General features: G+C 43.6%; 1 protein-coding gene across 9 annotated transcripts in view; it reads left to right on the forward strand.

The window, feature by feature from the left end:
- TBC1D1 (TBC1 domain family member 1) overlaps positions 1 to 21,296 on the forward strand; it is a 222,096-nt gene that overhangs the window by 72,498 nt on the left and 128,302 nt on the right. For all 9 annotated transcript variants that reach the window (XM_068278440.1, XM_068278441.1, XM_068278442.1 and 6 more), the window contains one exon: positions 18,466 to 18,981. In XM_068278440.1, coding sequence (XP_068134541.1) covers positions 18,466 to 18,981 — 516 coding nt within the window. The remainder of the gene's footprint in view (positions 1 to 18,465; positions 18,982 to 21,296) is intronic.

The raw sequence follows: 21,296 nt of genomic DNA on the forward strand, positions 1-21,296 counted from the left end.
ACCCGTGCGCATGTGTTGTGGGGCATAGCTAGGGCACCTGACCCAATGAGGAAGGAGACTAGAGCGTGGACTGCATACACCCTTCCAGGTTTTTTACACAACCATCCCCCCCCCCCCCTATCACAGTACTGCAAGGAGGTAGAGACCCCCATGGCTCCCCTGGGCACAGAGCACCGATATCACTTGGTCCCCCCCACCTCACAGCAGATGTAAATGTGACTGCTGGGGGGAGGGGGGGGGGGGTGTACGGGAGAGATGGATTAGGAAACGTTAATTCCTTCCTTATATGGACTGATCATTGTTAAATGAAGTCTACTGATTATTTGGAACGGATGACTGCCCTTTGTATTTTCATTTCAACAAAAGATGCAGTTCTCAGGAAATGACACTTCAGTGGTAGAAACTAGTCAGTATTTATACTTCCATTGTAGTAATCCACTCCTTATAAGCAATGTATAGGTAGCAGGTTGGTAGGCAGCAAATACAACAGATCTCATGTTTACTTTTAATATCCTGCTCCACTGATTACGGTAAGCTGAAAGGCCACTGTGAACAATACGAGCGCAGCTTAATATCCCTGAATGATATTGTCACAATGGCTGCGCACGCTGCAGAATCAGATATGTCCAGGTGTAGTTCATCCATTATATATGACTGTCTTGTTAGAGTTCCCTGTCAAAGTGGACCTGAACACTTAAGCTACGTACACACATACGACAACAATCGTTCGTTGTGAACGACAAACGAACTTTTAATTGACGAAAGAACGTTCCTAAGTAAAGTTAGTTTTTAAAGCTGTGTAACGATCTGATCATTAGAACGAACATTACATCACTTAAAACAACTATTGCGCTTGCGCATAGAAATGAAATAGCGAAATGCGCATGTCAAGCCTAGAACGAACGACCGTTTTCCAACGATGTACTACTTTTGCAAATGATTGTCGTTGGAAAAAATCCGCCAAGCTAGATCGTTCGTTTTTAACGATCTAGCTCATCCGCCGTTAGACTTAATGATCGTTGGCTGCTTTTTTTTTTTTTTTTTTTTTTTTTTTTAAAGATCGTCGTTTGAAATGATCGGGAACGATTGTTTCAAACGACTGTGGTCGCATGTGTGTACGCACCTTAACACAGGACAGAAGAAAAACCTAGAGAAATGCACTTAGAGAGTTTAGCCTGTCTAATCCCAAGTTGTAATTTGATCCCTCAGCTGATTGCCATGGCAGAGAGGTAATTTGAAAGCACAGGATCTTAACAATATGTCTGCTTCTATGAAAGCAAGACTTAAGGCTCATACACACATCAGACTATAATCTTTTGAAAATGAAAGATCACAGACCAATCTTACCCCCTTCATGTAGTATGAGAGCCATACTCTACACAGTCTTTTCTATGGAGCTGAACTCCCCATCAGACAGAAATCTTTGCAAGATGCTGCACACACAGATGCTGCACAGACACAAAAGATCAGTATCTGCAGAAGTTCTGTTCCTGCCAGAAATCCATTCCTGCAAATTGCAATGATAGTCTATGAGATCTGCAGATCATCATACACACATGATTTAACTGACATTCATCTGCAGATCAGACAATCCTCTGCAGATCTGAAAATCCATCCTGGTGGATCTGATCTGCAGATGAATGTCAGTTAAATCCTGTGTGTATGATGATCTGCAGATCTCATAGACTATCATTGCAATTTGCAGGAATGGATTTTTGGCAGGAACGGATCTTTTGCAGATACTGATCTTTTGTGTCTGTACAGCATCTGTGTGTGCAGCATCTTGCAAAGATTTATGTCTGATGTGGAGTTCAGCTCCATAGAATAGACTGTGTAGAGCAGTGTTTCTCAACATTTTATTGGCAAGTACCCCTTTTAAAACCCTGTACTCAAAGTACCCCCTAGCATAGTAAACATTATCACAAGTACCCCTTGACAAATATATATTTTATCGTAGTACATGATAATTGGTTCTAAACATTTTCCAAGCTTTTACTATTACTTTTAAATAGCGAATATACTAATTTGGTGTTGTTTAAATAAGATTTATCATTTTCTAAAACACAAAATTTGTTATTCTTGGTTAAGTATATCAAGCTTGAGTACCCCCTGGGACCATCAGAAGTACCCCCTGGGGTACGCGTACCACACGTTGAGAAACTAGGGTGTAGAGTATGGCTCTTATACTACAGGAAGGGTGGTAAGATTGGTCTGTGATCTTTCATTTTCCAAAGACTATGGTCTGATGTCTGTATGTGGCTTTAGACACACTGCAGATTAATTGCAGGATTTGTATCAGCTGTAGCAAAAATGTTTTTCTTTAAAGGATTTTATGCTGTTGTTTATCTTTTAGAGCAGTTCTGAGTTGAGTTTACAAAATCCTTCTTTTTTTTCATGACTTAAAGAGACTCCGTAACAAAAATTGCATCCTGTTTTTTATCATCCTACAAGTTTCAAAAGCTATTCTAATGTGTTCTGGCTTACTGCAGCACGTTCTACTATCACTGTCTCTGTAATAAATCAACTTATCTCTCTCTTGTCAGACTTGTCAGCCTGTGTCTGGAAGGCTGCCAAGTTCTTCAGTGTTGTGGTTCTGTGATGCATCTCCCCCCTCCAGGCCCCTCTCTGCACACTGCCTGTGTATTATTTAGATTAGGGAAGCTTCTCTCTTCTCTCTTATCTTTTACAAGCTGGATAAATCCTCCTCTGACCTGGCTGGGCTTTCACATACTGAGAAATTACATACAGGCAGAGCTGTCTGCACTCTGCAGGAAGAAACAGCCTGACACTTCAGTGGAAGATAGCTGCAGGGGGAAAGAAACACACAAATGATCTCTTGAGATTAAAAAGGAAGGGTGTATACAGCCTGCTTGTGTATGAATGTATTTTCTATGTGTGGACATACTGTACATCAACCTACTTCCTGTTTTGGTGGCCATTTTGTTTGTTTATAAACAAACTTTTTAAAACTGTTTTTAACCACTTTTAATGCGGCGAGGAGCGGCAAAATTGTGACCGAGGGTAATAGGAGATGTCCCCTAACGCACTGGTATGTTTACTTTTGTGCGATTTTAACAATACAGATTCTCTTTAAAGCAAAGTTCCTAATGCTGGGTACACACGGTACGATTTTCCATGCGATTTTTCCAACAGGAATGTTTTTTTCCTTTCGATGTTGCGCTCGATTCTCTTATCTTCACTAGTTTTTCTTATCTTTTTCCATTCACTTCTATGGAAAATCGAGCACAGGATCGATTGGGAGTAATATCGGACATGAGGGGTTTTATCAATCGGAGGCATCTATCGCACGAGCGGTTTTCCACTAAATGCGGTTGTATCCAATTTTCAAATCTGACACAATCTGTTGATCGCGAGAACACTGGCAATATAACTGCTTTCAGGGTGCCTCTTCTCCACCTAATGCAATTTTGACTTTTCCTCCAAACACAGATGTTGGGCTTCAAGTGTACGTTATAACCTCCCCACGTTTGGCACCTGATTTTTCTAGTGCTTCCATTGACTTAAACCCAAACCTTGTGCTATGTGATTGTATCGGGATAACTTCTCCCCAGTCTAAACAGTTCCGGTACAATATGTTGACATGTTTACACACTTTTCTCTGTTCTGAAGAGTGATACCTTTTTTTTTTTTTTTCTTTTTGGTTTGTTATGTTTCGATTGAACCGCGCCTCAGCAAAGTTAACTAAGGTCTGCCACCTGACTTAAAGGGATACTGTAGGTGGGTCGGGGGAAAATGAGTTGAACTTACCCGGGGCTTCTAATGGTCCCCTGCAGACATCCTGTGCCCGCGCAGCCACTCACCGATGCTCCGGCACCCGCCTCCGGTTCACTTCTGGAATTTCAGACTTTAAAGTCTGAAAACCACTGCGCCTGTGCAGCTGCGTCCTCGCTCCCGCTGATGTCACCAGGAGTGTATAGCACAAGCTCAGTATGGTCTGTGCCTGCACAGTACACTCCTGGCGACATCAGCGGGAGTGAGGGCACGGCAACGCAGGCGCAGTGGTTTTCAGACTTTAAAGTCTGAAATTCCAGAAGTGAACAGGAGGCAGGCCCGGAGCATCGGTGAGTGGCTGCGCGGGCACAGGATGTCTGTGGGGGACCATTAGAAGCCCCAGGTAAGTTCAGCTCATTTTCCCCCGACCCCCCCCCCCCCCCCCCCCCACAGTATCCCTTTAAGACTATTAAAAAAAAACTCATTAACGCTTTATTAAATCATTCCTGTTTTGTATGTATTGTAAGTTTTGGGGGGGAAGGGGGGGTTTCTACTTTTTTTTTTTTTTGTTTGTTTGTTTGTTTTCTCCTTGAGAACTCTTCTGTATCACTTGTGTGGATTTTACCAGGCTGAATTATTCACTGCGTGTTGAATTTTTCATGCTCTCCTGTGCTCCTTTCTCCTGCCAGAGTGCAGCGAGAACCGTGTAGGAAATGAGTGCTGCCATCACACAGGTTGCTGTGGAAGGCACCTTTTTGATATTATATTTTTTATTTTATCTTTTTCAGCCGGATAAACACAGATGTAAGATTTTGTAAAGGACAGTCCTCTGATCAGCCAAAACATTAGAGAGTCGTCCATAGATTGGACTTGGTTTTTTCAGTACAACCCACAGATGTTTCGCTGTGGGAATTTAGAGGTTAAGGCTGCTTTCACAGTGGGACGTTACAGGCGCACGTTAGAGCAGCCTGTAACGCACCCCCACCGCACAGCAATGAAAAATCAATGGGCTTTTCACAGTGCCCACGGTGCGTTACACAGTAACGCTTCACGTCAAGACAACGTACTGCTTGCGGTACTTTATACGCGGCTAAGCCACGTTAGACTGTTTGCACATGCTCAGTACGGGTGGTTTTTTAAAAATTTTTTTTTTATTTTAGGGGCGGAGAGGAGGCGGGGAGAGGCCACTACGTAGCCAGGCACATGGCTACTTGGCATTCACTGCACTTGCAGGGTTTACTCTTTGGAGCAGCCGCTGATTGGCTGGCGGGACCACGTGATGCGGACAGCTCCGCTCACGTGGTCTCTGCAGCGCCTCCGACAGAGCAGGCGCACCTAGAGCTGCTTGTAACGCGGCTCTTGGTAGCGTCCTGCTCCAACACCACCAGGCGTTGCGTTAGGGGCACGTTATGTGCCCTATAACGTCCCCTAAACGCAACGTCCTGGTGTGTAAGTAGCCTAAAGAAGGCACGATTCATCAGATCCAGTCATCCTCTTCCATTGCTTCATGGTCAGATGCCCACATGCCTGCTGCAGGTACTCTCCTAGTTTCCCACAAGGTATGATCAATGAAAATAAATGACTATTATAATTTTTAGCAAATGTATATTGGTGAATAGACCAATAAAATCTCACAGTGGCATCTTTCCATACTTTCATAGTCTCATAGTTATTTGGGTTAAAAAAAGACATCTGCAATGGAGGGTTGAAAAAATACCATTCCATTGGTCCATTTTTAAAGAATACCCCAGGTAAAATAGAAGTGAAAAAACAGATACTTGCCTAGTTAGAGGGATGCCTCTGGAGACTATATACTATGTCCTCCTCAGCACCACCGCCACTAACCAGGACCCTCTGAACATATCCAACAACCTCTTGTCGGATATATTCCTGTGGCCACACACCCCTTCTAACATGAGCACAGCTGTGTACTGCTCCTGTGCAAGTATGGGGAGAAAGCCAAAGCCATTCATCCACACAGTACGGATGTAAGACGGGAAGTGCGCCCAGGGACTAAAGGATGATCCTGGCGAATGGAGGTGGGAGTGAGGAGGAAACTGGAAGCCCTTGGAGGATCCAGAGGCTTTCCTCATCTCAGGTAAGTATCTGTTTTTTTCGGAGCAGTGCTTTTCAGCGCTGCTAGCTTTGGGCGCAGCCAGCGCCGCCATAGACTGTAATGGGAATCAGTCTATAGCGGCGCTCAGTGAGGAAGGTCGGCTCCGTCAGAAGACGGAGCCGAAGTTGTTTAAAAAACACAATAATTCGGCCTCCAGCAATCGCTGGAAGCCGAATTATTTCATTCCCCCACTATCCATGTCGGCCTGGAGGGGGAATAGTAATTAAAACGCCCCGGACTTGTGCAGAAGCAGGACCAGCCATTTAACAGCTGGATCCTGCGCCCAAGTCTACCAGCGCCGTATTCAAATGTACGCGTTTTTTTTCACTTGGGTTTTGCCTCAGGTTTGCCTTCAATCTGCATTAATTTTTGGTAAAAAAAAAAAAAAAAAAAAAAAAAAAAAGTTTAAAATCTCCATCAGTTTTGAAAAATTTTGATTCTCGTTGATCATCTCTACTTGCAAAATAACTCCTTCACGGACAGACTGTTCAGTTGCAGCCTAATATATTGACAGGTACATTTGAACAAGATAATCCATGTTCTTCACTTCACCTGTCCGTAGTTGTCATGTTGTGGCTGAGAGGAACTGCATATCTGCACAGTGCAAAGGTTATTACAGTGACTCATTTTATAGTATAGCCAGGCAAGGCTTCCCAGTTCACGTGTTGCTATTGCTTATATAATAGGTTGTCTCTTGTCATGGGAGTACAGCCTTCCAGCAGGCCTCATTATCTCACCACCCTTCAGTGCAGTTATCAGTTTGTGTTGTGGAATTCCTATCTCTAGTTCTGAGTCAGGCAGACTCCCACCTCTCTCAGTAAAAACAAGTTTCTGCAGGGCCCCATGTCTCACTGCTCCAAGTAAAGCTGCCCTGAAGTGTTTTTACCTCCATAACTTTTCATGCCTGTGACTTTCCACAGCTCCTCCAAACAAGCGAGGAAAATTATATACTACTTGTTCCGTTTTCAGCTATGACTCTGAATTTTCTTGTTTTGAAAACCAATATTTGCACCTTGCAGTGAACGATGCAATGTAAGTAAAAATATCCCCAGTTTGAAGTGGGATACAGAAGCTTAAACAGGAAGCGGTGGGGGTTGGAGTTGAGCTTTACCAACAGCTATATTTTGTTGTCTGCATCATCCTCTTTAGATTTTTCTCTTGCTTTCTGTACTAATGGCAGGCACCATTGTTTCAACCATTTTGTACTCTAGGGAGGGTCATTTCAACACCACAGCTTCCTGTGGGCTGCAGCTTGCTTTTGTCTTCTGGGGTCTCGCTCTTGGTACATTTGGCCCACCCGTAGGTAATATTAATGGATATCTTAGGGACACAGTAGAGGTGATTTGTCAGAATTCACCTGACATGTGTCATTGGGCAGGAAGGAGGCTGGGAGTGGTGTGAAAAGTCATGAAGGAAAAATATAATTTTAGTTTTGGGGAGGAAAGAGATACAAATGTCTTTCGGATGTGTGCCGTTATCATCTGTGTGTTGCCACAGGTGACATTTTCCTGTGTCGCCTGTTCTTGAGGCTATTGTGTTCTTCCATATTTACTCTAATATTAACCCTGATGGTTCTAAAGACGAGAAATCCTATTTTTAAAAAGCACCAGAACTTAAAATATCAGAGCTGTCCACACCTGGGGATTCTTCATTGCCCCATAACCTCAGCTGGCTTTTCCTCCATCTTCATGCTTTATACCCCATTCTACGTTCTTGTGTGAAAGGCGCACGCTCAGTCCTCTCACGTGCTTTCTTAGTGCGCACCCCTTCATGGCTGTGTGCTGAAGCTTTGGCTAGATGCATCTTGTGCATGCGTGGTTCCAAATCTATCCAAACTCTGCCTATGCCAAGAGCAGCACCAGTCGTGGCCACCTGGGAGCGTGTTTGTAGGGGGCACATGCATCATTGAAGTGTTGAATGAAGGGATAAGCACAGAGATGGCAAGGCTGAAGGGACACAGAGGATATGGGGGCTCTGAAGAACCTCCAAGTATGGCCAGCTCTATTTATTTTTAGTACAGGTGGGCTTCAACTCATCCTTTAGAGAATAGAATGGTTTCTTTACTTCTGTCTCTGTACCTGTATGAGAGACTTGCCCGTTTCAGGAAGTCTGCCAGAGCACATTAGTCCATTAGGAGTTCTAATTTCTTCGCACACTATCCAAATATGAAGTAAAAACACAAAAATCCTGGCTTTGGCCTTTAAATCAGATAACCAGATGAGGTCAGAAGACAGCTGCTGCTTTTTTTTTTCCCCTTTGTGTAAGAGCTCCCAGTTCCCCATTTTAAAATGTATCTCTTAAATGTTGACTGATTATGTCACTTATGTTAGTGGAGGTTTAGTTTGGTTTGCTGCAGCTGTGTATGGCTTTCCTCTCTCATATGACTCATACATCCTTCAGTGTAGCATGATTCATTAAACTGTGTTCACTGAAAACTGATATTCCAGTTGTGAGTGCTCACTGTCTGGTTAAATCATATTCACCCTGTTCTTGTATCTCAGAGGCTTCAGTGGTGACACAGTTCTGCAATCATGTCTATTTCTCATCGGCTGCTTCAGCCAATGTGCCTCATATTAGGCTGCTCCAACATTGTCTGTCTGTCTGTCTCTCTCTTCCTTTGGCATTTTCTAGAATGAACCACTTTCATCTTCTAGGATGTAGCAATGCTGTAAAAATACAGGAATTTTTGAGCTGTTTAAAGTAAAATTCTACCATTAGTATTATTAGTATTTCTAAACTACAAGCATCTTCTGCAGCGCTGTACAGAGTATATTCTCTTGTCACTTAAAGAGGGACTCCAGCCTAAACAAACATACTGTCATTAAGTTACATTATGTTAATTAAAATAGATAGGTAATATAATCTCTTACCCACACTGTTTTAAAAGAACAGGAAAATGTTTGATTTCATGATGGCAGCCCTCTTTTTGGTTGAAAGGAGGTGACAGGGAGCATGAGACACAGTTCCAACTGTGCTGTGTCCTGAGCACCTCTCCCAGTTGCTAGGCAACGTGAATAACAACATAGGAAATCCCATCATGCTCTGCACAGCATCAGGGAAAAAAGCATGGGCTTTTTTCTTTGATGGGTGGAGCTTAGTTAAAAATGCAGCTAAAAATGATGCTTTGGTAAGAAAAACAAAGTTCTGATGCTGTGAAACTGTTAAAGAAACACCAAGCCTTTTCAGTTCTGCTGAGTAGATTTTTAGTCCGGAGGTTCACTTTAACTGTCCCAAGTAGCTCACAATCTAATCCCTAAATTAATCAAATGTCTACATATGTATTGTGTAGTGTATGGATCGTAGCCTATAGGTGAGTACACACGCATTACTACAGAAAACGACAGGTCGGTCAGACCCTCCCGCTGGGCGGTCGTTCTCCCGACCGTAGTGCGTGTGTACAGTCTGTCTGCAGACTGATGAGGCTGTTTCTGAACCATCCGCTCAGCGCACACACGCACTACTGTCGGGAGAACGACTGCCCAGCGGGAGGGTCTGACGGACCCGTCATTCTCTGTAGTAGTGCGTGTGTACGCACCTTAGGGCCAATTACGCACCTTAGGGCCAGGTGGAAGGCAAGTAACTTATCTGTATGTTTTGGGGGATTAAATTGTCTAAACTGTATTTGTACTGGAAACTGAAGAAGTATTTTGGCTTGTACACCGACCCAACCACGTGACCGATCGCACAACTAAGCAATTGCAAGATTTATATTTTCCGCACACCAATCAACCGAACGACCAAATAATTTTCATACTGCACACGCAAGCAAAGAGACGGACTGCACGATATGGCCGCATTCAAAACAAGTACACGTCGTTCAAACAACATTGTACACACGCGGCCATGTTGCACGTGTTTCCGAGCCTTAAGGTTTTGGCACCCCCCACCTGACAGGAATCTGCGCTTTTTGTGGTATGGTTTCTGGGAGTGTTTACTCTATGGTTATGCAGTATGGACTACCATGTCTTTTTCCTGCTGCATGAGAGACTAGCTGCATTGGGGGCCTTTGGAGTATAGTTTGTCAAGATGATGAAAATTACTAACATTTTACAGTTTTTGTTAGGAAGACTGCGGTTTTTTTTTGTTTATGAATAAGAAATACACCTTGAATTATGTTAATTTTGTAGATTGGGGGGGGGGGGGTTGGGTAAGAAAGGTTAACAAAAAAAAAACCTGAAATCCTTTTTTCTTTTCAGTCTTGACCCCTTTGTCTTAAAGGGAACTTGAATTTAGAAGAATATGGAGGCTGCCATATTCATTTACTTATGAACCGTGCACATTGCCTGGCTGTCAAACAGCTAGTGTAGTCAGACCAGAGTCAGGTCCTGAACTGCATGCTCATTCTAGGCCAGTGACTTACAGTATTCCAGGCAGAGCCATCAGCACGGAAGTCAGGCAACGGTCACTGTGTATCCAAGAATGAAGATGGCAGCCTCCATATTCCTCTCACTTCAAGTTGCCTTTAACGCTGCTGTAGAGATTCCTGGACCAGGTGTGCTGCGCATTCCCCCCCCCCCCCCCCCCCAATACTCTTGTCCAGGTGTTGCACTCACTCTTCCTCTACCCTGCTGGTTGCATTGGAACTGTAAATGATAAAGATGGACACTGCTTGTGCAGTTATCTTGCTTTTGTCACATCCCCTCTGTAAATCCCCTGGAACTCAAGAATTACAGCTAAAGATGGTCTGGGGCGTCAAACTACAATACAAATGAGTTTGGCTCATGACTTGGTCCCAGTTTTAGCCCAATGTCTAGTGGCCAGCCACCTCCCTCCCTGGTGTCTGGCGCCCCCTTCCTTGATACAGTTTCCCGGTTTCTAGTGGCCCTCCATCCCTCCCCTGAATAGTTCCCTGATGTCTAGTGACCCCCCCCCCCCCCACCCCTTCCACCATATGGCTTCTCTGGTGATCTAGTACTTCACCCCACAATATAGCTTTGCTGGTGGTATACAGTGGGCCAAACCATGCAAAGTGGGGAAACCACATGCTGGGCAAATTTGAAGGGCTGGAGTTTGACATGTATGGTCTAGGTCCTAGGTTCTCAACATGTGGTACGCGTACCCCAGGGGGTACTTCTGATGGTTCCAGGGGGTACTCGGGCTTGATATAATTAACCAAGAATGATACATTTAAAGTTTTAGAAAATGATAAATCTTAGTTAAACATCACCAAATTAGTATATTAGCTAATTAAAAGCAATAGTAAATGCTTGGAAATTGTTTAGAACCAATTATCATGTACTACGATTAAATATATATTTGTCAAGGGGTACTGGTGATAATGTTCAATATGCTAGGGGGTACTTGGGGAATGAAGGGTTTTAAAAGGGGTACATACCGATAAAATGTTGAGAAATTTAGTGCAAACTATATGCAGCTTGAAACTGGCCTGTGACAAGTGACAGGAAAATGCATTTTGGTAGGCCCAATTCCTAGCAGCATACTATTTTATGTTATCTAGAACGCTCAGCATCGCATCGACTATCTCTAATTACAGCTCCCATTCTGGCACCCCTGACCTCTCTGTGACAATGTATTGATGAATCCTAGGAATAAAGATTGGCTTTATGCTGTTCACTCTTCTAGTCACATGGCTGTTTCGTCAATCTGCTCTGTTTTAATAGTAGGCTGATGATGTCTACATCAGTTCTTACACATACTGTAAGTGCAAATATTGGAAATGGGATCTGCTGTAAGCTTTATAGAAGCAGAAGCTTTAATCTGCAAACGATGCCTGATCAGACCCTGAAGTTTACAGTTTGGTAGTCTTGATGTTGCTTCTGGCAGTACAGTCGGTGTTCTTCCAGTATCCCGAATATTGTCTGATTTCACGCAATAAACCATTCGGAAGATGAATTGCAGACGTTCTGCTCCAGGTTTCTGTAAAGTATTAAAGGTTGTTTTGGAAGGCGACACCACTTGCTGGAAGTGAAGAGATTCGCCTCCCGTTTATGCTGTGACTTTCCATATCATGTGTTCGTTTCTAAGCTGTGTCTTGTATGTGGTGACATTTATTATATACAGTAGGATGATTTCTCTCATCTTCCTGGCGGTGGATATACACTGTTGGCAGGAGAACCTCGCTGCTTTGCCTGTTGCAGTTCCCTCCTAATCCTGCATGTGTTTAGGAAAAAGTTGAAGACCGTTAGTGTAAGGAAGCTAAATTTAAGACTGTGTTGGGTTACTCCATTTTACATTAACATAGTAATGATATAAATTATATATGTTTGTCATGTCATAATTGAATGTCGTTGTATATAATCATTCAACTTCAGCCTGCAGCAGTAGTTATGGGTTGTGTTTTTTTTTTCTTTTAGTTTTTTGTTGCTGCTGGAAACCATGGCAATAGTATACAGTTTGGCGTAAAGTGAAAACAAAACAACCATAAGGCCACTTTCTTTGTGTTGCTGTCACGATTGTGGAACTTTCCCCGTGATCAGCGCACAACGCGTGCGCTGACACGGCGGAGATCCTCCACAAGCGTATAATTTGCAGGAACCCAGCAAAAGGTGCTACGCACCTGTAGAGGGAAATTCCTGTCGGCAGATGGCGCTGGGGAGTGCAGAGGAATAAATCCTCTGTACCTCCACAAGTGCCAGACAGGAATTGTACGAAGCGCAGAACGCAATCGCAAGAGAGGCGATTGCGAATGAGATTGAGCAAAAGGGATAGGTTGTATGTGTGTGCGCCAATCCAGTCGCCACTCCGCGACCGCGCACACACAACAGCAGATACGAAATAGGAACGCGATCGCGATAGGTGCGATCGCGAGACGTGACACAAGGCAGAACAGAATAGAATACGAGGGTAGCAAAGGCACAGCAAATACAATAAGGAGATATGGAAAATAACGCTAGCTAACTGCGAACACCGCACTCATTCGCAACAGTGCACGCGGTTATGCGCGATCTCCACGTGATAAGCACAATAGAGACAAGCACGCCTAACTAACCATAAACAGACAAACCTGAAACAGGGGACGCGAGCGCTTGCTTAACGGTTACCTCACCGAGCCTGTAGCTAGCGCAGCGGACAAGACAGACACACGAAAAACAAGAACTAGGCAGGAAGGATCCACCGCTCTTCCGCCAGAGCAAGTGTGATCCAAGCAGGAACACAGATCAGAAAGATCCACAGCCGCTAACGCTAGCGGCTAGTGCGATCTCAGCAAGACAGAACGATTCGCTATCAACCGCCGCTGGTGACAGCGCAATCGCGGCCGACAAGACAGAACAGAAGGATCCCCAGCGCTCGCACAAAGTAGCTAGCGCGATCCCAGGAGACAGAACAGAAGGATCCCCAGCGCTAGCACAAAGTAGCTAGCGCGATCCCAGAAGACAGAACAGAAGAGATAGCTGGTAGCAACCGCTGCACCAGCTATACTCCAAGAACATAGATCAGAACCATTTCCTGTCAACCACCATAGGGACAGGACAATGGCAAACAGGCAAGACAAGACAGAACAGGCAATACAGATAATACAACCTGACTGGGCTAGAAGGGGAGCCTAAAGCAACCCCCAGGAATTAACTATACTAGATAGCAATGGCTGACACTCCAGCAGTGTCCATCAGGAACTAAGCATGGAAGGGAAATGTCCAGCGAAGCATTCTGGGAAACATAAAGCTCTTATAGTGCCAGTCATCAAAGAAGGCAGGTAGGGGATTTGCATAACGAATGTATGCAAATTCCCCAGCAAGAGAACAGAACAGAAACTTGCAATGGAAAGACAGGTCTCTGTTCCAGAGACCTGCAGCCCACAGACTAGAGGAATGGACAAACAGCTGTCTGCCTGTGCAGCCAGCTGAGCGGATCATCACAGTTGCGTTACCCTTTCTGCACACAATGTAATGCAACAGGAAAGAAAGTCTCTATGGGGCTCAGTACACTAACTGGTTCGCATTGTGCACAAAGTGTCCGATTCTCCGCCGACCTGCCGCAACACTGCGTTACCATGCTACTTCCACGGCGCTGCATGGGTGTCAATGGGCAACGCAGAAATGTTACATTTGGTGGCGGAGGGATCCCTGTGATGTTCTTCCTGTCAAGCAGGTAGTGTGTCACTGGGTAAGTGGTGGCTATGAGTGGAAAAAGGGAGGGGGGGAGGGTGTGCATGCTATGCATATGACCCTGTCGGCCCACTCTCCTGCATGGTCATATGTATCTAGTTTTTGGCAATGTGATGGGGATGGCCTAATTGTACTTTTTTTTTTTTTTTCCCCAATGTCGCAAAAGTGTGTATAACGGATGATGTAAAATCTCTTGCTTGGCATCCCTAAATTTGTTCCAGTGTACTGCAGTGACCCTTTCATTGATCAAAGTGGATAGATTCAACCCCCTCGTGTAAATTCGGAAGTGTGCAGTGTTTTGAAAAATTGAGAGTAACCACTCCAATCTCTTTAACGGCTGACACAGTCGTGCAAGTTGTCTGTCCCAGTAAAACTATAAAACCTGCAATGGAAAGGGTAGGGAAAATGCCGGTGTAAGTACAGTATGTCATTGTAGTTCAGGTTGTGAAGAAACTTGAACCTCTATAAAGATAGTTTTGTTTTTTCCTAGAACAGATGAAGAAACCCTTGTCACATCTGAACATGGCCTTGCTCAGACATGACCTGTCACACTCTTTTGATTCTGGGTAACTTCACCACATGTGAAACCAAGTCTGACGAAGGCTTATTATTAGCCGAAAGCTTACTGTTTATTCATCTCAAAGTTAGCCAATAAATGGTATCATTCTGATTTAAAACTCATTGCTTTTGCTGATGGCTAACATGGTACAACACTCTACTGCTTTCACCACGTGTCAAACGCTGATCTGCAGTGGATTACAAATACTGCCATACAGATGCATTAAATTGCAGCTGAATAGCGTTTGCGGCAGCCGGTAGGCTTACGGGCTGGACTACCTGACCATTGTGTAGTTCTGTCTGAAAACTTTACTCCACATGAGCGACTGTATCCTAGATTTGTGAACACAAAACAGTAGTGGGTGACTTGAGAACTGTTTTGATGCCCACAGATTTCCATGCATGTATTTATATCTAATAGATTTGCCTTTTGGCAGTTTGGAAAATAAACAGACCTCTTAAAACAGGTTCTTTGTTTTAAAACTGCTACTAATAAAACACAGCCTTTGTCTTTAGTTTTGGCATTGTGTGTGGCTCTTCCCAGTTCTATTATCTTATTACGCTATTATCTTAATGTTTGGACAGTTTGGTACAGTTCTTGTTCTGTGAGCAGCTCAGACCAAAGTAATTATGATGTCATCTGTCTGGTATTTTTTTTTTTTTTTTTTTTTTGTGTTCATGTAGTATAATCAGCTTTTGCCTAACTTTGCCCTTTTTGCCGAGGGTGAGTGGGATTGTGGGAAGAGCATGCACAGACCTCTTGGCAGGGGTACAGCAAAGGCAGCAGAACTTTCTCAAGCACTCGGACTGCTGGGGACTCGGTACTGAAGCCAGCGCTGTGCCACATTTAGCATAAAAGCCCTGTCCCAGCTTTCTTATGCTTCAGCGGTTTTTGTTTGACTATTCTTGGCTGAAACTACTGGACAAATACTCATCTGAAAGATCTTGTGGTGACTTTGTCTTATTGACTTTTTTTTTTTTTTTAATTTATCATCTGACTTTGTGTTAAAAAAAATAATAAAAATAAAATATATACATATAGGGAGGGGTGAGCAGCACAAACCAAATTTTATGCAATGTATGCATGCAGCAATGAAGTTACCCAATCTCCACACACAAATTATATAAATACAAAGGGCTGCAACACAAACCGGGGGAGGGGGGGGGGAGGAGCAGCAACAGGGACTCTTGGTCACGCTGTACAGCATTACTACAAGCGCTAAAAGGAAAACCTAAGTTAAAAAAAACACAAAAAAAACAGCAGTTTAACTTACCTGGGGCTTCTTGCAGCCCCCTGCAGTCATCTTGTGTCTGCGCCATCCCACCACGTCACTCCAGCCAACAGCAGCAACCCCTGTAAAAGTGGCCCCAAGAAAGTTTTTCTTTAATTTTTTTTATTTTTAGTTTTTTTTGTGTTAACTAAACCCTTTAATCTCTGAGATTGTGCCGAAGTGACCCCAATACAGAGTCCTACTCTAATAATGCTGGGTACACACGGTGCGTTCCCGCATCTAATGCGCCGCTCAATTCCCAGCGATTTGATTATTTCCGAGCGCATTTCGATGATTTTTAGGTCGAATGCCATGTAAAAAATGGCAAATCGACCTAACGATCCAGCGACCGCGAATCGGACATGTCGGAAATAAACGAATCGACGGAAATCGAGTGCGGGAACGCACCGTGTGTACCCAGCATTATGCCAAGGGCCTGAGCTCACTGATGCAGTTGTCTGCTTCTATTCACTTTTCAGCATTTGTAACATTGATGTGTAACTGAAAAGCGGACACAACTGTGTCAGTGGGCTCAGGCCCTGACCGTGCAAAAAACCTTCCTTCTCTCTACATCTGGTACAGTGCCAAAAGCCCAAGAGTCAAATGGGCTTTTTCCCTGTTGTGTGTTGCAGCACTTTTTGTATTTATATCATTTTTGTGTGTAGTTTGGGGAACTCCATTACTCAGAGCTAATGTTGTCTTCAGTATTATTTCAGTGTATAGAGGATGAGCCTACTGTCCCTTACAGGGTAATATGAGGCAATCGATCATTCTGATCCATTTTTCCCTTGTCGACTGACTATGGAAATGGATCACAAACTAGTTGCAGTCTTTTTTGTATCAGAGCACCGCCTGTGGTTTTCAACATGCACAAGGTGTGATCTGTGTAGAACTGATTTGTTTGTTGATCAGACATGAATGAATAATGTGCACAAGCAGTTGGGGTTGACCTTAATGCTGGGAATACACGGTACGTTTTTGAGCCATTTAGCTGGCTCTATTGATAATTTCCGACATGTCTGATCTCCTGCCCGATAGATTCCGTGCTCGACTTTTGCATAGGGAACAATGGGAAAAGATAAGAAAAACGAATGGAAGATAAGAGAATTGAGCGGTGAATCGATCGGGCGGCAGAATTGAGCCGCAAAAACGCACCGCGTATTCCCAGCATAAAAGGTTGGATGAGATTGTGGAGGCAGTTTAGCTGAGTAGTGGTTATAGATCTTTTAAAGTGGAACTTTAACCAAGGATTCAACTTTATCCCAATCAGTAGCTGATTAAATCAGGGAGAGGTAAGATTTACAATGGGAAACCGCTAAGGGCCCACTTCTACTAGAAGTGGTGTGATGCGACTACATAGCCGCATCGTACTGCAGGTGTCCTAAACCCAATGCTTGGCAATTATTATTATTTATTGTATTTTTAAAGCGCCAACATATTACGCAGCGCTGGACATTAATTTAGGTTACAGACAATATTTAGGGGTAACATACAGCAATTTGACAATACAGGAATACAAGAAAACCAGATCACACAGCACAGTATGAGTACAAGGTAATGCTTAGTCAGTCACTGGATGGAGCATGGAGATTAGGCAAGTTAGGTTCACTCAAATGCATAGCATGGGTTTACAGTAATGGAGATGCATGATCAGGTAGGACACAAAAGGAGGAGGACCCTGCCCAAAGGCTTACAATCTAGAGGGAGAGGTAGTGACACTAGAGGTAGGGGACCAGAGTTCAGCTGTGGGTTTAGAGCAATTGTGAGGGGTGGTAGGCCAGAGTGAAAAGGTGAGTTTTGAGGGCCTTCTTGAAGGTGTTGAAAGAGGGGGCTGTAATAATGGGTGGAGGTAGGGAGTTCCATAGTGTTGGAGCGGCTCTTGAGAAGTCCTGGAGGCGTGCATGGGACTGGGTGATGCGGGAGGCGGTCAGGCGATGTTCATTTGGAGGAGCGGAGTGAGCGGCTTGGTGTGTACCTCTGAGTAAGATCAGAAATGTAGGTTGGACAGGTTTTGTGGACGGATTTGTAGGTCAGACACAACATCTTGAATCTGATTCTGGACTGGATAGGAAGCCAGTGGAGGGATTCACGGAGGGGAGACACCATGGTGGAGCGATGGGAGGAGTGGATAATTCTGGCTGCCGCATTCATGATGAACTGCAGTGGGGCTATTCGGGTCATAGGGAGACCAGACAGCAGGACATTGCAGTATTCGAGGCGGGAAATTATGAGGGCATGGATGAGGAGTTTGGTGGTGGCAGAGGTCAGGAAAGGGCAAATCTTACAGATGTTACGAAGGTGGAAGTTGCAGGACTTTGTGAGGTTTTGGATGTGGGGAGTGAAGGAGAGTGTGGAGTCCAGGGTGACGCCCAGACAGCGGGCTTGAGTGGTGGATATATCCATTCCATTGCGTGCGGTGCAGAGCGATCCAATCCGCCTGTCATTCCATCCATACACTTCTGCATCAGGAGATGCGGAAGTGACACGGGTGCCATTGGCAGGGATGCGATGCAGCTAGGTAGCCGCTCTCGTGTCTTTTGTTAGTGGAAACAGGCCCTGACTGAATAATTCATAAGTGAACATTGTAAAAAAAAAAAATGCAATTTTATTCATATGTTATTTTCACTACAGTTCCTCTTTAATTTGCATGTTGGCATTTACTGCTACACAAATATATGTGCCTATAGAAAGCTAAGTGATCTGTATTTATGCTTCTTTATAGGTGCCTGAAATAATTGGTTCTATCAGACAAGCAGGAAAACTAGCCCGTCAGGAGGAAATTCATTCCCATTTATGTAATGGAGATGACTCTTTTTCAAAGAAGTTTGAGGTGCTCTTCTGTGGACGTGTGATGGTGGCTCACAAGAAGGCTCCGCCTGCTCTGATTGACGAATGTATTGACAAGTTCAACCACGTCAGCTGTACCAAAAAGAAAGATGTGGACTCTCCGGCTCCACTCATTGACACTAGCCTTGGAATATCCTTTGGGGACAAACTGCGATCTGTGTTTCAGTCAACGTTTAACGATGAAGAGAGGAATAAACCAATGCGGAAATCTTACTCTCAGCCGGGCCTGAGGACTAGTAACTCATTTCACAAGGATTGGAATGATGGCCACAGCAGCCTTCCAGGATCATTTGAGGAGGAGGACAGTGTTTTGGACTTGGAGAACCTAAATGAGGAGCAGAACAGTGTTCAACCCACGGACATGGAGGAGAACCAGACTATGCTGTTCACGGTATGGAGGAGCAATGGAAACCCATAATGAGGTTTATTCATGGAGTTTGTTGTCTATGAACATCTGTGCAGGTGTTCTGTCTTGTTTTGTAAGACATTGGTTCCTGCAGGTAATCGGTGAGATTTAAAAATTCAACGTATGTAAGTGTCATGCAGTCTGTAGGCAGGTTCCGAATTGGGCCAATCCATTTTTACCTTAATGTTAATATGAATTGGCCCAATTCCATTAAGCATAAATTTTGCATGAAAGTCTGATTTTTTTTTTTTTTTTTTTTTTTTGATTTTTTTTTTTTATCTCATTGTCCTTCCCTAATGGTCACCTTCTTTAAATGGGGTACCATTCCTTTTAAGAAATCGAGAGTAGAGAAGTCTCAGCCCCAACTCCTTTCCCTAAAGCTTTTGCAGGAGGACAAGGAATAGAGAAAAAATTAAGGTAAACAAAGAAACCTAGGAAAGTTTTACATTGTTTTTTTCCTCTTCCCCCTAACATTGTAACCCTTTACATGCCCTCCGCTTAATCCTCCAAGCCAGTGACACAGGGCTATGGGGTTAATTCACTACACCCCGGTAAAATTGCTATTATTATTATTTATTTATTGTATTTATAAAGCACCAACATATTACGCAGCACTGAAATGCACTTTCAGGAGTTTGCGTAATGTTCCTTATAGAAGCAAGGAGCACGTTTGTGTTTGTACTTGTGTGAATACTGGTAAGGTTGCCATACACTATCTGCACATGGCAATGGTTCTGAGATTTAGTGAATCAACCCGTATCGCTGCACTTGTGTAGTTTCTGGCTGTAGACATGGGAGATTTCAAACTATATGCTGGGCAGAGGGAAGAATGTGTAGAGCAGGAGGATGCAGTATCAGTTCTAGTATTGCTAGAAGTTGATTTAATGTTTGAGTGCCAGTGGATTGCGCTCTGAAGCCGTATAGAGCAGCAAGTATCAGATTAGGCTTTAATAAGGAATGCTGGGCCATACCATACGGGGAAGTTGGGAATATCGGATCAGGTTAAAAAGTAAGGGGGAGGTCCATGCATCATAGGGTGGGGTTGTTCAGAGTTAAGCGAATAGTAGCAACATGCCCAACATTTCTTAGGTAGAGAAGCCCATGAAATGCGTCTGAGCAACCATGAAATGTATTTAAGCACCACAAAGGTGTGCGGTACAACACTTACACAGCTGTTTGATTTGGTTGGTGGAATCTGCAAATGCTGGATAGGAAAATGCCCAATTTGTATTGTAATTCAACTTTCTATGCTATACAGTTGCTTTGTAAAGCGCTGCGGAATATGTTGGCGCTATATAAATAAAAAATAATAATAATAATAATAATAATACAGTTCTGACACCGTTGGTCCCAGAAGGACGGAAAAGTAGAGCAGCACTTTTCAATCATTTTTTAGATTGCCATTTAAATTGTATTATTTTTGGCCCTTCAGCAGGCAAAGCAAAAAAGTAATGTCCACTGTGCCCCTCTCCTTGGCTGTACCGGTCTGCTGGCATCTTCTGCATTGGGAAGACACGCATCTGCTTTAGCGTCTGACTCAATGAATTGCTGGAGGTTCCGATGTGAAATCAGATTCAGTCCTGCAAATTGTATGCTATAAATGGCTCATTAACACATTACAAGCTTATTCTTTAGCTCCAATAAAGCGGCCCTTGTGCTGTGAAATGTACATAAGGCTTATATGAAACAAGGTACACCTCGGAGTAAAAATACTAAAAGGACCACTATCGTGAAAAAGAGTAAAATGTGCTTTGAAATACTTTTCTCCTAGGTTGCTATCACATACAATAGATAGTAGAAATCTGACAGAACCAACAGGTTTCGGACTAGTCCTCATGGGGGATTCTAAGGGTTTTCTTCATTTTCAAAAGTGTTTAGCGAATGGCAGTTTCTCTGTCCAACTGCATAGTGTGCAAACGGTTAGGGGGGTCTCCTACATGTTCCTCTAGATCCTCTCCAGGGAGTGCTTTTGTAAAGAATAAATTAAATATTGAGAATCCCCCGTGAGGAGATGGACTAGTCAAAAAACTATCAATTCCGTCAGATGTCTAACTGCTATAAGTGACTTCAACATAGGAGAAAAGTAATTTATAGTGCATTTTACTCAAAAAAAAAAACCATACATCTTTGTATTTACATGCATTTAAAATGTTTCAATTTTCCGCTATAGTGATCCTTTAAAGGGAACCTATACTGAGAGGACTTTGGATGTTTATTTTTAAACAATACCGGTTGCCCGGCAGTCCTGCTGATCTCTTTGGCTGCAGTGTTGGCTGAATCACACACCTGAAACAAGCATG

This window comes from Hyperolius riggenbachi, chromosome 1 (assembly GCF_040937935.1).
Source record: "Hyperolius riggenbachi isolate aHypRig1 chromosome 1, aHypRig1.pri, whole genome shotgun sequence".
Lineage (NCBI taxonomy): Eukaryota > Metazoa > Chordata > Amphibia > Anura > Hyperoliidae > Hyperolius > Hyperolius riggenbachi.